General features: G+C 50.4%; 2 protein-coding genes across 5 annotated transcripts; both read right to left on the bottom strand.

Moving 5' to 3' along the window:
* Window positions 1-3,681: 3,681 nt before the first annotated feature.
* Window positions 3,682-5,329, bottom strand: Mrpl53 (mitochondrial ribosomal protein L53). The gene is made up of 3 exons (XM_052720637.1): window positions 4,536-5,329; window positions 4,237-4,349; window positions 3,682-4,136 (listed from the first exon to the last, which is right to left on the bottom strand). Exons 1-3 carry the CDS (start codon window positions 4,625-4,627, stop codon window positions 3,976-3,978), a joined length of 366 nt encoding a protein of 121 aa, XP_052576597.1. The 5' UTR covers window positions 4,628-5,329; the 3' UTR covers window positions 3,682-3,975.
* Window positions 5,279-15,615, bottom strand: Ccdc142 (coiled-coil domain containing 142). 4 transcript variants are annotated; one of them, XM_052720635.1, is made up of 9 exons: window positions 11,850-15,615; window positions 11,400-11,486; window positions 11,204-11,324; window positions 10,931-11,105; window positions 10,744-10,857; window positions 6,706-6,820; window positions 6,123-6,300; window positions 5,800-5,999; window positions 5,279-5,661 (listed from the first exon to the last, which is right to left on the bottom strand). In XM_052720635.1, exons 1-9 carry the CDS (start codon window positions 12,802-12,804, stop codon window positions 5,405-5,407), a joined length of 2,202 nt encoding a protein of 733 aa, XP_052576595.1. In that variant the 5' UTR covers window positions 12,805-15,615; the 3' UTR covers window positions 5,279-5,404. The 4 variants fall into 4 exon arrangements, with proteins under 4 accessions (XP_052576595.1, XP_052576596.1, XP_052576593.1 ...); XM_052720636.1 differs by having other exon boundaries at window positions 10,931-11,061; window positions 11,175-11,324; window positions 11,850-15,611; XM_052720633.1 differs by having other exon boundaries at window positions 5,800-6,300.
* Window positions 15,616-16,687: the final 1,072 nt, after the last annotated feature.

Genomic DNA, 16,687 nt, shown 5'->3' with positions numbered 1-16,687 from the left:
TACAGAGGATAGAAAATAGAAACAAGAAAGTGTCACACAGCCAGGACTTACGACTTTCTCTTGAGGAGCCATGTAGACTATGGCTTAGGGTAATTACTAAGGAAAACAACTGAGTCCCAGAAGCTCGGCTAGCTCAAGTTCTTTTAATCTTGATGTTGAGAGATGTGTTCACGGGTTTCAGTGTGCATCATAGCTAAGACAAAACTTTAAATAATGTCTTAACGTTAGGTTGAGATGTTTTTGTTAATGGCATGGAGGTAGAGAATCTTGGGGAACAGTTTCAAGTTTAGGAAGACACACTTTTAATAGTTGGAGTGGGGGACTCAAGAAAGATAGTTGAGGTCAGGAACAAGAACAACGGCCATTGCTGGCTGACACGCCTTTCTTGCTAGGATGGGTTGGTGATCGAAGGTGACGATCAATTCCTTGTACCCATTTCTGCCCTCGGCTTCCTGATATGATTTAATAAAAAAACTGTTGATGAGCGGTTATGCACCCCGAGGACTTAAAGTAGAAATGACTGGTTGTTTTTCATATATAAATGTTTAGATTTGTAATTCTTTAAAGATTTATTACTTTTTTAAAAGATTTATTTATGTAAACAGTGTTATGTCTACATATATGTCTGCATGCCAGAAGAAGACACCAGATCTCATTATAGATGGTTGTGAATCACCATGTGGTTGCTGGGAATTGAACTCAGGACCTCTGGAAGAGCAGCCAGTGTTCTTAACCTCTAAGCCATCTCTCCAGCCCTCAAGATTTTTTTTATAAGATTACCTTTTTTTTTTTTTTTTTTCCTTCCCGAGACAGTGTTTCCCTGTGTAGTTTTGGTGGCTGTCCTGGATCTTGCTCTGTAGACCAGGCTGGCCTCGAACTCACAGAGATCTGCCTGGCTCTGCCTCCCAGTGCTGGGATTAAAGGCGTGCACCACCACTGCCCAGCAAGATTACCTTTTGAGATAAATAATAAAGTGATTGAGCTTTTCTTTGTAACCGAAAAAATGCAGCCTGCCAGGAAAAGAACTGGCTGAGAAAAACACCTTGTTTGCTCACATTCTGTTAACCTATAACAAGTTGCTTGGACATGAATATATGTGGGTTCTTGGGAATAATTTATTTTTTATCTATAATACATGAAATGTTTAATCATGTAAGGAAAATGGGAACATGTTGTTTTTTTACCTGTATTCATCATAATCGTTCACCTGAAAAACAGAATGCAACCACATTGTAATTTTTATATTGCTTGAAAGATTTTGCTGGGATATATAAGCTGAAAAAGAAAAATAAAGATAGAGATGATAAAGAGACCCTGAAGATGTGTGTGTGTGTTTTCACTTTTTCTTGGGCCCCAAAAGAATTAAGTTTTACTCCCTCAGACAGAAAAGTCAATTGAGTGACTAGTCCACCAACTCTGTGGCCCTTCCAATTCCTGAGCTGCTAAAGGCTGGTTCTCACAGCAGCAGTCTGTTGGGGGATATCTTTTTGTACGCTATGAATATATGTTGTTTCCATTGGTTAATAAATAAGCTGCTTTGGCCTATGGCAAGGCGCCTTAGAAGCAGGCAGGAAATCCAAGGAGAGGGACAGAAAAGAGAAAGGCAGAGTGAGGGAGACGCCAGACTGCTATGCTAGGAGCAACATGTAATGAGATGCAGGTAAAACCACGGAATACGTGGCAATACACAGATTAATAGTTATGGGTTGAGATAAACTATAAGAGCTAGCTAGCAAGAGGTCTGCCATAGGCCATACAGTTGATAATTAACATTAAGCCTCTGAATGATTATTTTACAATCGGCTGAGGGACTGCGGGGCCAGGTGGGACCTGAGAAACTTACCACTACAGCAGTCTTTGTTAAAGGATGGTGCAGAGAGAATCCTTTGATATCCTTTTAGGCAGGGAAGAGTTACAGTATTGCTGTGGGGAGGGGAGCTCCACAGTTAATATATTTGGTAAACTACATAGCAGCCAGTATCTCAGAGATCTCTGATTGCCTTAGCTAGGCATTCTTAAATTCTTCTGGCAGTGGCTGTGGGCTATTTTTTTCTTCCTTTGTAATTCATAGTAAGGAACAAGGGGGCGCTGGGAAGGTGGCCCAGTGATATGAGCACTTTCTGGGAAAGCATGAGAAACTGACTTGGGATCCTGTGTACCCACATAAAAGCCAGCTGGGGTAGTAACCTCAGCACTGGGGGACTGGAGACTGGATCCTCAGGGCTTGCTGACTAGTCCAGCTGAAAATGGTAAACTACAGGTTCAGTGAGAGATCTTGCTTAGAAATAAAACAAAACCAAACCCCACAGAACAGCTGGAGCATGGCAGAGGAAAATACCCTACCTTTGGCTTCCACATTTTCAAACACAGACAAGTGCACCTACATATACATATTCATACACTCACAAAAAGAAACAATGGGAATAGCTGGGCAGTGGGGGTGCGCACCTTTAATCCCAGCACTAGGGAAGCAGAAGTCAGTGGGTCTCTGTGAGTTCGAGGCCAGCCTGGTCTACAGAGTGAGTTCCAGGAGAGCCAAGGCTGTTACACAGAGAATCTCTGTCTCAAAAAACAAAACAAACAAAAAAAAGAAAATGTGTACTGTAACCCAGTACTTACACTTACACACACACACACACACACACACACACACACACACACACACACACACACACACACGAGTGCCTTTATGTTATAAAATATACATGGTTATTTGTTTAAAACTAAAGTTTCCTAAAAGAATACTCATGTGGCATGAATGGATAACTTTTTATACCACTTAATCCTCTAAAATGATTTCATAGCCACATCAATGTCCATTAGACTAAGAACTATTTCAGGTGCTATGAGAAATAAGCCATTAGGTGCCTGAAGGGTAAGATTTAAATAGCAGCAAAAGATGATAAGGGAAATGATGTAAGGGGTACAGAGAATGAATGAGAATAGAAAGGTCTTGCTAAGTAGACCAGGCTGGTCTCCTGAGTAGCTGGGATGGTCTGTGCCACCAGGTGGGACTGATTCTACTTTAGGAATGTTGTTGGCATATGAAGGAAGTTGATAGTAGGTAACCATAGAAATGGGGATTAAAACTAAACAGAGATGTAGGGTTTAAATCCAGAGTAGTTTAAATCATGATCGAGTGAGTGGTTCTGTGGGGGTTTGAATAGGAATGGCCCCCATGTGTTTGAATGCTTGGCCCATGGGGAATGACACTATTAGTAGGTATAGCGTTGTTGGAGGAAGTGTGTCACAGCCCCTTCCTGCTGCCTGCAGATCAAGCCGCACAACTCTCAGCTCCTTCTACAGCACCATGTCTGCCTGCATGCCACCATGATTCCTATCATGACGATAATGGACCTCTGGAACTGTAAGCCAGGCCCAATGAAATGTTTTTCCTTTTGTAAGAGTCATGGTGTATCTTCGAAGCAATAGAAACCATAACTAAGGCAGATTCCTTATGAGAGTAAAAAACTACTAAAAACAGACAAAACTACTAAGAAAGATGAGGACCGAAGCCTGGTGTGGTTATGCACATCTATAATCCCAGCACTCAGGAGCCTGAAGGCAGGAGATTTCAAATTTCTAGTCCACCTTGGTCTCCGGACCAAGTTTCTTCAGGTTAGCTCATGACAAGATTCTGACACAAAAACCAACCAAGCAAACAACCTGAGAAAAATAACATTCATTTGGCAATAAATATTTAATTAAAAGGTACTTGGGTAACAGATGAAGCCAAACTCAAATATGGTTAAGCTGTGAGGGAAGAGGAGAAAGAAAAATTCAAATTTGTCCTGACCCTCCACCACCTAATCTTACTTATCTTGCCCCCAAAGCACTGGTAAGGGTCAGGTTTCCTTGAATCATCAGTCTGTTTCGTGACCTCCACGCAGCGTTGTGAGTGAGTAAGCCCAGCTCTTCTTAGACAACTGTCTTTAGTTCCAAGCTAACATTCGGTTGTTGGACTCTTAAGCAACGTCAGCGCCGGGTACCAGTAACTGCGCCGGGCTTGTCTGCGCTGGATGCGGATGCTGCCGCCGCTGCCGCGGCGTTCCTGACCCGGATGTGGGAGGCCAAGGCAGTGAACATTTCCTGAGCGGTGAGGTGGGCGCCCCGCATAATCAGCCGATACCCATCTCCTGGGGAAGATGCAAACCGATGAGTCAGGGAGCCCCCGAGTCCGCAGGGCTAGGGCTGCGCTCCGCCGCCGTCGCCCGCCCGCGTCCCAGCCAGACCTACCGAACAACACGTCCACGCAGGGCTCGGAGCCGTCGTGCCTCACGTCGGCGATCACCGAACAGTTGAGGTTCGTGGCACGGACTTTTTCGCTGCTCACCGCCTGGAGAAAGGTCCTGCGGTGGGAGGGCAGCGTGAGCGCGCCGGGGGACCCGGGAGCCTGGAGCGGGGACGAAGGGGCGTGCAGCGCGGGGCAGGGAGAGCCGCTCCGAGGCGCCCTGGAACTCGGGCAGGGGGTCGAGCGTGCGCGCGCGCGCAGGCGTCGGGAGCGCGGGCGCCTCCCACCTCCCCGGAACCCGTACCTTGTGGCCTCCACGTTCTTCTCAAACGGGCAGAACTGAACTCGAACCAGCTTGACCGGCCGCAGTCCGAGCCGAGCTAAAGCCGCCGCCATGGTTCCCTCTGGCCCGGAAGGAGTAGGGCTGGGGATCGCTTTATGGAAACGGACCGCTTCCGGCGGCCTCTGCGGGACTTTTAGCGGTTGCCTTCCTGGGCCGCCGAGGGATCCAGAGTGGGCGGGTCGCAAATTCTTCAACCCTTAGCAGTACCCTGTGCCACACACGGCGTAGACAGTGAATGTGCAAAAAACCCCCCGTTTCCACGAAAATACGTCGTCTCCTGCAGCTTTCCCCCTTCAGTATCCTGCTGCTACATCTAGGTCAACACCATCCTAAATCCTGGCTCCTTCCAACGAGGGGATTACCACAGCAGGGATTGTCCACCTACCAGGAAGCCTGGTAACTGTACAGCCAAAGCTTAAATGTTGTTACAGTCCTACAGCCTCATGACTGAAAATAGAAACGTGGAAGGGTTAAGACAGGCCCTCCACGTGTAGGAATGCTTGCTCCATCTGTGTTTCCTCATGAATTAACTTTAGCCTTGTTCCTGGGATTCAAGAGAAAGCATGTAGCTTGCTTTGGTCTCCTGAGAGCCAAACCTGTAGACCTAGCTATTTCTAGCTCATGTCTTCATTGTTGCTGACGTCTAGATTTCATGCTGCAGTTTGCCCATTACTCTGGATTGCAGGTACTAGGGTGATCTTGGATCCAGTTCCAGACTGTGTACTTTATGTATGTGTTCTCCCAAGCTCCCAGTTTTAAGCCTCTCTAACATAAGGTTCCTTGACTGGGGCTTAACAGTCCGTGATTTGGAACTCCCCATCCTAGGCAACTTAGGGCTCAGGACTGGTCCCCAGGCAGGAAAGAAAGGGCAGGTGCCAACGAGGGTGCTGGTGCAGCCTCAGGGCAAGCCAGGCTTGCTGGTTTCCAGCCAGGTAAGCCTCAGGACTAGGTCCTCCTCCTCCCTGGGTGCTTAGCAGGTGCATGTTCTGGGCTGGGGAGACTACAGGCCGTAGAGGGGGTGCCAAACTTTCCAGGCTGTTGAGGTTGCTGGTGGGGAGTTCAGTGGTCTGGACGTCATTACAAAAACCTGGGAAGGCAGGAGTGGACAGCAGATTGGTGGGTGATGTTAATGCTAAGTCAATGGTGAGATGGGGCTGTGGGTCTCTTAAAAGCAGTGATGGAGGGATTTAGGAAAACCTGGGGTTGGGGCAGCGTAATGACTCACAGCAACAGCGAGTCCTTCTGTGGACTGGATTCTTGGGCAGGGGCTGCTGCAGGAGACAGAGCAGGGCTCCATCTAGCCGCTGGAAGATGCTGAGTGAGAGCAGAGTCTGGCGAAGCTCCCGCGACAGGCCCCACTGCTCCTGTTCCAGAACTTCCCTGATCACTCCGAAGTCTTGTTTGAGCTGCAGCGCCCCCTGCAGGCTAGATGTCCAGGTACAATGTGGCCGCGGGACCCTTCTGCCTCCCCAGACTGCTCTGCCCAGATGTTCTCTCCATTTTCCCTGTTGACATTCGCCCTCTGCCACTACCGTCTTTCCTTCCCACCTGAACCGGATCCCATGGGTGAGGATGTGGTCAAGCCAGGCACCCAGGACGGCTGTCAGTGCCTGGCCGAGGGGAGGGGCTTGGGCTTCGGGTGGCAGTCCCTGCAGTCCTTGTAACACAGGCTCCAACACAGCGCAGACCACCGTCCCAGCATACTCGCTAGGAGCCCGGGCATGTTCTGGAGTGAGAGAAGAGAAAGGGCAGACTGTGAGACTCTAGACATCCAATGTGGGGGCTGGGGATTTAGCTCAGTGGTAGAGCTCTTGTCTAGCAAGTTCAAGGCCCTAGGTGCGGTCCTCAGCTCTGGAAAAAAAAAAAAAAATCCAATGGGCACCAGCGGAGGGGCACAGAAGGTAAGGGCAAGAGTGGCGACAGTGGTGTGGAGCCACTGTTGGGGGCTTGAACCATTCACACACTGGGAACCCCGGAAGGAGAAGATGGACATGGGAGGTGACCAAGACAGTGGGCTGTGTGTGTGTGTGTGTGTGTGTAGGGGGTCGTGTTGCTTAGTCAGAAAGACTAGCGTTCGTGAAGACGTCCTGGGTTTCATCCCCAGCACTACAAAGAAAGAAAGAAAACTTACCAGGACACAGCCGAAGCCTCCAGTATCGACCCCTTGGCATGTGGAGCTTGAAGCCCTGTGTGGCTTGTTTATGGCATTCTTGGAAAAAGAGACTCAGCGACTCTTCGGGCAGGTGCTGCATGGGGAGGAGGAGAGTCAGAAGGGTTTACCTGTTAGGTCGATGAGATGGCGCTTCTCCCATCTGAGGCCTCAGCGTGGGGTCTGTACAACCCCGAGTCCATGCATCACTGTGGGAGCCTGGGCACTTTCTAAGGAGAAATGTCACAACTTTAACTGAATTTTCCATGAGGTCTGGACCCAAACTCTGCACAATATGTAGGATTACCAGTTCTTAGGAGTCAAAGGCACATGACAAGTCAGGCATGTTGGGCATGTGCTTGTGCGGAATGCTCCTTTACACTGTGTGAACATTGGTCACTGTTTAATTAAGAAGCTGACTGGCCTGTAGCTAGGCAGGATAAGGTTAGGTGGGAGAATCAGACTAAGAGAATGCTGGGAAGAAGAAGGAGCAATTTCAGAAATTGCCAGCCAGACTAGGAAGAAGCAACATGAAAAGTACATAAACAAGGTAAACGAGCCTTGGGGAAGCACATAGATGAATAGAAATGGGTTGATGTTATAAGAGCTAGTTAAAAACAAGTCTACGCTATCAGCCAAGCATTTAAAATAAATAAGTCTCTGTGTGGTTATTTGGGAACTAGATGGTGGGACAGAAAAGTCCACCTACATGCCTGTACTCCAGGAATATCAGGAATTCATGACCAACCTCAGCTACATAAGTTCAAGGCCAGCCTGGACCCCATCTCAAGAAATAAAAACAAAACCCAAATGGGTTTATAACCTGCCAGAAGCATATAGTAGACAGATGGGTCTGTGTGCTCTGATCAGGCAGGGGCTGAGGCAAAGGGTGAAACTAAAATGACCTGGCTACATCCAAAAAGGAAGGCAGTGGATGCAGACCAGGACCCATGGCTGTGTCACTGTTCTGGCATCCAGGAGCCTTTGGAATGGCGGCCTTACATTAAGTATTCCTTGCCGTCTGCAAAGCGAATGACCCATAAAATAAAGAGGGAAGTATCGGCAGGCTGTGTTCCATGAAGGGGAGGAGACAGCAATAAAAAGGGTCTTTGTCTTGCTGCCTGTCTCGGAGGAGAGGAATCTAAGAAATGGGCATCATTTGGCAGAAGTGCTGTAAAAATGTGACTGAACACAGTGGCATACGCCGGTAACTCCAGGGTTGGGGAAGACGAAGCAGGAGAATCACAAGTTCTAAGGGTCAGCTTGATCTTACTCTCTCACAAAACACAAGAAGGGGAAAGGGGAGGGGAGAACAAAAGAGAAGAAAAAAGATCCGGATGTGTGGATCCCAGGAACCTAAAGCGGGAGAGGAAGCCACTGGGTTCCCGGCACATCTGGCTTGTTTAAGCCGAACCCCTTCCCTTCTTCTCCAGCATAGCATTTCCTCCTCCCTCCCATCTTGACAGGGTCTTACTGTCTAGCCCAGGCTGGCCTCAAACCCACAGTCCTGCTTCAGCCTCCGCAGTACTGGGTTAAAGGTGTACGCTAGCACGCCTGGCCTTGCCCCCAACAATTTAGTACTAACTTGCTTACTCTGCCAATTCCCACACTCCTTTCCTGACACACGCAGGCCCACACACATACAGAAGGGAGGCAGGGACACACATATGCTTACATATGGGGAGGACAACTTGCAGAAACTGGTTCTCTCTACCTCACCTGAGTCCTGGAGATCAAATTTAGGTCGTCAGACTTGACAGCAAGTACCTTTAACTGATGAGCCATCTTGCTGCTTCCTTTCCCCCTTTCCCGCTCATAATTGGGATCAAAGAAAGGCTTGATGCATGACCAGCAAATGCTGTACTGCTTAGCTACAGTTTACATTTCACCTTTTTACCCCGAGACAGCCTTGGCTGTCCTGGATGGAACTCGCTCTGTAGACCAGGCTGGCCTCAAACTCAGAGATCTGCCTGCCTCTGCCTCCCGAGTGCTGGGATTAAAGGCTTTTGCCTCCATTGCCCAGCTACATTTTGCTTTTTAAGCTATAGACATGTACTACTTCCATAAAACTATACATTAAGCTAGATGTGATGGCACACACCTTTAATCTCAGCATTCTTGAATTCTTGAAGCAGAGGCAGGCAAATCTGAGTTTAAGGCTAGCCTTGTCTTCATATCGAGTTCCAGGCCAGCCTGAATGACATAATGAGACCATGTCTCAACAAAACAAAATAAACAAGCACATAATTACACACACACACACACACACACACACACACACACACACATACATTAAACTTAAAGAGAGGAGAACCATTGAATTGAACACTAGTAAGAAAAGTGGAAGATGCAATTATGGAAAACCACTTTTTGCAGTTGCTAATGAAATAAGTCTAAGCAATGATGTCCGTGGCTACCACTATTAGCAGGTAGCAAGGGAGTGTGAATCGTAATTGGCCACTAGTTGATTACTATTATGACCATATTTGAAAATTTTCCATAGTAAAGACTTAGGCAGAACAAGACACCAACCAAGAACAAAAATGCAGTTAGTGGAGACTCCAAGGAGATTGCAGGTACAGAGGGTCTACTCTGTTCATCCCACCCCGTTCCCTAGTTAGCACACACTTACACTGCCACTGTAGGGGCTCTGCTCTCCCCTGCACCTGTGCTCTCCCCTGCACCTGTGCTCTCCCCTGCACCTGTGCTCTCCCCTGCACCTGTGCTCTCTCTCCTGCACCTGTGCTCTCCCCTGCACCTGTGCTCACCCCTGCACCTGTGCTCTCCCCTGCACCTGTGCTCACCCCTGCACCTGTGCTCTCCCCTGCACCTGTGCTCACCCCTGCACCTGTGCTCTCCCCTGCACCTGTGCTCTCCCCTGCACCTGTGCTCTCTCTCCTGCACCTATGCTCTCCCCTGCACCTGTGCTCTCTCTCCTGCACCTGTGCTCTCCCCTGCACCTGTGCTCTCCCCTGCACCTGTGCTCTCCCCTGCACCTGTGCTCTCCCCTGCACCTGTGCTCTCCCCTGCACCTGTGCTCTCTCTCCTGCACCTATGCTCTCCCCTGCACCTGTGCTCTCTCTCCTGCACCTGTGCTCTCCCCTGCACCTGTGCTCTCTCCTCTGCACTTGTGCTCTCTCCCCTGCACCTGTGCTCTCTCCCCTGCACCTGTGCTCTCTCCCCTGCACCTGTGCTCTCTCCTGCACCTGTGCTCTCTCCCCTGCACCTGTGCTCTCTCCCCTGCACCTGTGCTCTCTCTCTCCTGCACCTGTGCTCTCTCTCTCCTGCACCTGTGCTCTCTCTCCTGCACCTGTGCTCTCTCCCCTGCACCTGTGCTCTCTCCCCTGCACCTGTGCTCTCCCCTGCACCTGTGCTCTCTCTCTCGCCTGCACCTGTGCTCTCTCTCTCCTGCACCTGTGCTCTCTCTCCCCTGCACCTGTGCTCTCTCTCCTGCACCTGTGCTCTCTCCTCTGCACTTGTGCTCTCTCCCCTGCACCTGTGCTCTCTCTCCTGCACCTGTGCTCTCTCTCCTGCACCTGTGCTCTCCCCTGCACCTGTGCTCTCTCTCCTGCACCTGTGCTCTCTCTCCTGCACCTGTGCTCTCTCCCCTGCACCTGTGCTCTCTCTCCTGCACCTGTGCTCTCTCTCCTGCACCTGTGCTCTCTCTCTCCTGCACCTGTGCTCTCTCTCTCCTGCACCTGTGCTCTCTCTCTCCTGCACCTGTGCTCTCTCTCCCCTGCACCCGTGCTCTCTCTCCTGCACCTGTGCTCTCTCTCTCCTGCACCTGTGCTCTCTCTCCCCTGCACCTGTGCTCTCTCTCCCCTGCGCTCTCTCTCCCCTGCACCTGTGCTCTCTCTCCCCTGCACCTGTGCTCTCTCTCCTGCACCTGTGCTCTTTCCCCTGCACCTGTGCTCTTTCCCCTGCACCTGTGCTCTCTCTCTCCTGCACCTGTGCTCTCTCTCCCCTGCACCTGTGCTCTCTCTCCTGCACCTGTGCTCTCCCCTGCACCTGTGCTCTCACCTGCATCTTTGCAGCCAGCTTCTGGATCTCCAGGCCCAGCTGCTGCTCCACCTCCGGGGTTCGGGTTGCCTCTGCGGCCAGGCTGGACAGCTCTTCCACTGCTTGCAGTAGAGGCTTTAGGTGGAGACAGAGAGTGAGGGCTCAGTTCAGGCCAGGCTGCTCCCCTCCCTGCTCCCGGGCCACTCACAGGCAAGTCCTTTTGCGTCAGGAGCAGGAAGGAACTGGGGGCCCATGCTGCCAGGTACTGCTGCGCTCTGCCCAAGAACCAGAGCACGGTGGTCTGCAGGGTACAGAGCCCCAGAGCGACAGGTGCAGGACCTGGAGGGGAAGAGGTCCACAGGCTCCCTTCAGGAGAAAGCCAGCTGCAGAACAGAGGGAAGGAAAGAGATGTCAACTGCTCTACCTCGTACCCCGTTCCACGCCCTTCTCACCTGGAGGCAGACACAGGCTACGTTCTGACCTCGGCTCTCGAAGGGCGTCCAAGAGTGGAGGGAAAAGGCGCTGCAGCAGCTCAGCAGTAGGAGGTAGTGGAGCAGGGCCGCTCTGACCCGTCAGGGATGACCCCAAGGCCCGGCAGAACCCTGGAAGGGCAGAATATAGTCTGAAGGGGGAGCAAGCTGACCCTCAGGCCACCCCCAATGTCCCTTTCTCCTCACCGTGGTCCCAGCTCCAGAGGAGAGACTGATGAAGCAGGATGTCACACACAGACCGCAGCTCCTTCTCACACTCTTGAGGCAGGGGTGCTAATGGGGGAAACAATGGGAGCCTGAAAACAAAGCCTCCCTGTTTACAGCCCCTGCCTACTCCTGATATGTCCTCTACCACTCAATCAGGGGTGGAAAGTCAGGCACCGTGGCTCTCAGCCCGTGGGAAGCTGAGGCAGGAGTTCGAGGCCAGTATGGACTACCTAGTAAAAACCTACCTCTGAACAAAACAAAGACGGGTGGGAAAGGTGGCCTCGGAAACCTTAACCTATAAACTCAGGAAAGTTCATTCTAAAGGACCTGCGCTTGCTGACAGGCCAAAGGTGAGTGAGCCGACTAGGATAAAAGGAGAGAGATACCCTCACCACAACCCCCAAATGCCAGCTTGGGTTCCTCACTCACCTTGACACAATGCCTGACGCAACTGTTGTGCCACTGCTCTGGGGTCCCCCCAGGGTCCCACGCTTAGGTCCAGACTCTGAGCACAGGCTGCCCACAGCAAGGTCCAGTACTGGCTCCACAGGGCTCCAGGCCCTCCAAGCCTCAGTCCACTGCTGTCGGTGCTAGCCACACCCCCTATTAGACCCAGCAGCCCTGGCAGCAGCTCTCGCTCTGCGTCGCACTGCCGACGGAGTTGGTCTCGCAAGCCAGATCCGCCAAGGGCCTCAGCCAGCCTATGTGCCACCTGACAACCCCGCTCTGCAGCCAGGAGGTGGAGCACACGGGCCGCGGGGAATGGGCGCGCGGCCCCAGGGACGCAGCTCACGGCTTGTCCCTGTAGCTTGTGGTAGAAGGGAAGGGCCAGCAACAGTTCGGCTAGCTGGGACGTCAGGCCCAGGCTAGCGGGTGCCCGGCCTAGGGCGCGAAGCTGCATCTGGATGGCAGCATCCAGACGCTGGGCTGCTAGCCCGACGGGGCGAGCCAGGAGAAGCGTCTCCGTGGGGTCCCGGAGGCCGAGGCGCAGAGCCGACCCACGCGAAGGGCACAGCTGCAGGTCGCGATGCAGCTGCTGCAGGGAGAGCGCACTGGCCGACGAGCTGGAGCGGAGTAGCCTCACGACCGCCTGCAGGTGGCGGGCGTAGTCCCGGGCCCGCAGAAGCTGCTCCCGCTCGCGGTGCAGACGGAGCAATGCGGTCCGGAGGCGCTGCAGAGTGAAGGGCATCGGGCCGCTTGCCGGGGCGGGCTCCCACGGCTGTCTGTCGGAGTCCGGGCGCGGGACGCTCCCGGCAGCCAGCAGCCCCGGCCCTCCGCGACTCGCCTCGCCCCGCTCATTCCCAGCACCCACGGGATGCGCCCACGACGGGGGTACGTTAGAGAGGGGAGGCAGAAAGCCACCGGAGCGGGGCGCCCGGGCCATGGCACGGCGAGTCCCAAACGAACCTAACGCCCGCCACCGCCCGCATCCCGCGGCACTCCACACCCGCGGGCGCCTCGACTCACCAGCTTGCAGCCGGAAGTTTCGTGGCTTCACTCGCTCTCCGTAGCTGCGGCGTCTGCCCCTAACAAAGATGGCTGCCTGCTCGTTCTTTCCCGGCCTCTAGCGGGAACCAAATTCTAACCGGACTTTCACTTTCCTGTCACCGTTGACGGGAGGTGGCGCTGAAGCCAAATGTTGTAGGGCGAGTCAAGTTAGGTGAGTGGTGTGACCAGACCGTAGGAAGCTCAGGAAGAGAGGCCCCTTGAATCTACCAGGGTCTGGACATTTTCAGTAGAATTTTAGGCTTCAGGTGGAGGGCTCTGGCCTCTCCATCTCCGGCTCCCTGACGTCACCTTCCTTCCCTGAGGTCTGGCTGACATCTGGGGCCCCTGTGGTTCCCGACTTAGCAAGGAGTTTCGGTACCACAGAAAAGAGGAAAGCGAGACCCTGGCTTCCTTTGCCCTGATCATCGTCTTCATGATTGTTGGTGGGTTTGTGGTTGTTTTGTTATGTTCTCTGCTCTTTGAGTTTCACTTTGTATGTTCCTGGCTAACCTGGAACTCGCCATATAGACCAGGCTGATCTCGAACTCACAGTGGTCTGCCTGCCTCTGCCTCCTCTGCTGAAGTTAAGAGTGCGTTTGTGTCATCACGGCCAGCCTCCGGCAAGATGTTATGTTTTGAATTAGCGGCGGGCTTTGGGAACCAGCAGGTTCGGGCCCTACTCATAAAGATCTTAAGCAAACGGACAGCAAGGGACCCTCAGGCTGCTGCTGATATAATGCTCACAGCAGGCAAAACTGAGCATTTGAGGGTCTCATGGTTGAGGACTCAGCAGTGGTTACACGTGCCTTTGGAAAGATACTGCGAACACAGGACATTTTGAGCAAAAACGCGGAAGCAAGGAAAAGAGAGTATCACTACAGCCCAGCACTCAGGAGGCTGAGACAGGAGGATTGTCATGAGGTAGTCGATACCTGGCCTACATAGTTTCAGGCTAGCCTGGGCTACAGTGTGAGACCAGTCTCTGGCAGTGGCTTGAAAGGCCTCAAGGGTTTAGATTTCCTGACGTATATGGTACAGTTACTGAGGGAGAGACAAAAGCTTCGGATATGGGGACACTGGCTGGCTAAATTTCCGGGTACCTTCCTGGTCATTTCCTGATTTATTTCTAGAATCTCAGTTAACAAGTCCTCAGGCGAAGGATACAGGTCACATAGAGAATTGGACCCAGCCTCAGACTCATGAGCGCCCACCCACAAAGTCAACAAGTCTAAAAATTAATTAATTGAAGTTGAAGAGATGCCTCCACTCAGGCAGAGAACCCCGGTTCAATTCCCAGCACCCACATCAGATGGCTTGAAACAGACTGCAGCTCCAGTTTCTGGGGGGTCTGATGTGTCTGGTCTCTGAAGGCACCTGCACACCTGCACATGCCACCCCCCAGATACATATAATTAAAAAATAAAGTAAAATCTTGAAAAGTTAGTTATCATTTATTTGGTTGTTTTTTTGGTTCATAACACAAACCTGTCTGCTTAGTAAAAAAATCTTGAGACTCTTTTTATAGTCCTCCTTTTATCTCACACATTCACTAGAATAGTGTTTATTTGTTTGTTTGTTTTTGAGAGGGCTGGTGAGATGACTCAGCCAATAAGGGCACTTGCTTCCAAGACTGACAACCTAAGTTTGATCCCTGGAACCCACATGGTGGAAGGAGGAAATCACACACACACACACATACACACACACACACACACACACCCCAATAATAATGAATAAAATAAAACCTCTTCTATTCAATGACTTAGCAGTATCGAGTGGCACTACCAGTCACACCTAACACAGTCTGTCACATATGAGATGTATAAACAGGAAGTAGAGTGGAATTAAGAGGTTTCTCTTTTTTAAAGGAGTGATAGAGACAGCCTCCCTGATAATGTGACGTTTAAGCCAAGATCTAAAACGGACAAGAGAGCCAACCCATTTGCCTGGGAAAGAATATCCCAGGTGGAGGACATAAGACATGCAAAGTCACAGATGGTGTGTTGTAGGAACTTCACAGGTATTGAGCTGTCTCAAGGAAAGCTCTGGACAGTATAGAAATAGATTGGGCTTCAGTTACAATGGCTGCCACCACCAAGGGTCATTTGGTAAGAGAAACCTTAATGTCATTACGTAAGAGAAGCCTTAGTAAATAGGAAAAAAGATGAGCCCACAGTGTTCCTAAAAAGGCTTAAGAGTCAGATGAAAAAATACTTGAGATTAAACATGAAAGAGCCTTTGGGATAAGGGATGCTAAAATTACACTTTGTAACTAACCACTGAGCAGACAGACTGGAAAAAAATGAGAAAAGATGGAGGGTTAAAGAGGTGGGAACAGAGTTATTCCGTGCCACGCAAAAGGTCTGTGCAGGAAGGGTCAAGGAAAGACACAGCAAAAAGCTTAGATACTGTTGACAACCATAAATCAGACTAATGAGGGTAGGCAAGGCTCCAGAAAGTCAAGGTCCAAATCACCAGAGAAGCCTCAAAGGGAGTAAGACCGAAGAGAGACTCCAGGGAGGAAGAAGAAATCCACTGTTAAAATGGAGGGCCCAGGGGCATTCCAAGAGCCAATGTCCTGTCTTAGAAAACAAGAAATAGCTGGGGCGGTGGTGGCACACACCTTTAATCCCAGCACTCGGGAGGCAGAGCTAGGCGGATCTCTGTGAATTGAGGCCAGCCTGGGCTACAGAGTGAGATGCAGGAAAGGAGCAAAGCTACACAGAGAAACCCTGTCTCGGGGGAGAAAAAAAAGCAAAAAAACCAAAAACCAAAAGAAGAAGAAAAAGAAGAAGAAGAAGAAGAAGAAGAAGAAGAAGAAGAAGAAGAAGAAGAAGAAGAAGCAGTTAGAAATGGGGGTTGGAGCCAGGTGGTCGTGGCACACACCTTTAATCTCAGCACTTGGGAAGCAGAGCTCTGTGAATTCGAGGCCAGCCTGATCTACAGAGTGAGCTCCAGGACAGGCATCAAAACTACACATAGAAATCCTATCTCGGAGGGGGGGGGGGAGAGAAAGAAAGAAAATGAGAAATAGTACCCCCCATCAGTGAGAATTAAAATACAGTAATAAATGTCTTTCTCATCTAAAATTTCAATTACAGAGTTAACATGCAGAAATTTTTTTTTTGTCTCTGGATGTGCTTTCTTTTCTGCAAGGTTGTATTCCCCAGCATCAAGGTCATTTTGATAATATGTCAAAGCTCTTGCTAGAATGTAAATATTTTTTTTCCTAACCAGGGGGAGAAAGAAAAGTAAAAATTGGAGCAAAGAAAAGGCTTGCTTAAGACTTCCAAAGAAAAAAGTCTGGTGGTTAAAAGTAGGTGTGCAGCAGGGTGGTGGTGGCATATACCTTTAATCCCAGCACTGGGGAGTAGAGTCAGGTGGGTCTCTGTGAGTTCGAGGCCAGCCTGGTCTACAGAGCGAGTTCCAGGACAGCCAGGGCAGAGAAACCCTGTCCTAAAAATCCAAAAAAAAAATTGTACAGGTAATCTTAATTTGTTACAAGGTGCCATGTATGTTATTTGGATTTGACTGTTATTAAGGAATGAAATAAGAAAGAGACAGTGAGTGGGTATGAGAGAATTGTTGGGAATAATCTAAGTATAAGGTCATATTTTTGTTAAAAGGGTAAAAAAGAAATGGGAATATTTTGGACAAGGGTGGATTTTTTTTATGGTAAAAAAAAAAAAGGATTTTATTCTAAGAATGAAAAATAAGCAAGGGAGCCAAACAGTGAAAGCCTAAAGCCAAGTCCCGGAGAGTCTGAATAAACTGTACAA

The sequence above is a fragment of the Peromyscus californicus genome, unplaced genomic scaffold (genome assembly GCF_007827085.1).
Source record: "Peromyscus californicus insignis strain IS unplaced genomic scaffold, ASM782708v3 Scaffold_6__1_contigs__length_162567912, whole genome shotgun sequence".
Lineage (NCBI taxonomy): Eukaryota > Metazoa > Chordata > Mammalia > Rodentia > Cricetidae > Peromyscus > Peromyscus californicus.
The sequence above is the reverse complement of the archived record's forward strand: the minus strand, read 5'-3'. Positions and strand labels throughout refer to the sequence as shown.

Excerpts from the sequence above, each read along its gene's own strand:
- Mrpl53 (XM_052720637.1), bottom strand. The coding sequence starts at position 4,627 with ATGGCGGCGGCTTTAGCTCGGCTCGGACTGCGGCCGGTCAAGCTGGTT. Across the intron at positions 4,350-4,535 it reads AAGAACGTGGAGGCCACAAG|GACCTTTCTCCAGGCGGTGA; the intron begins GTACGGGTTCCG and ends CTCCCACCGCAG. Across the intron at positions 4,137-4,236 it reads CTGCGTGGACGTGTTGTTCG|GAGATGGGTATCGGCTGATT; the intron begins GTAGGTCTGGCT and ends CATCTTCCCCAG.
- Ccdc142 (XM_052720633.1), bottom strand. The coding sequence starts at position 12,804 with ATGGCCCGGGCGCCCCGCTCCGGTGGCTTTCTGCCTCCCCTCTCTAAC. Across the intron at positions 10,858-10,930 it reads TGACGCAAAAGGACTTGCCT|CCTCTACTGCAAGCAGTGGA; the intron begins GTGAGTGGCCCG and ends CTCCACCTAAAG. Across the intron at positions 6,301-6,705 it reads GAGGCTTCGGCTGTGTCCTG|AACATGCCCGGGCTCCTAGC; the intron begins GTAAGTTTTCTT and ends CTCTCACTCCAG.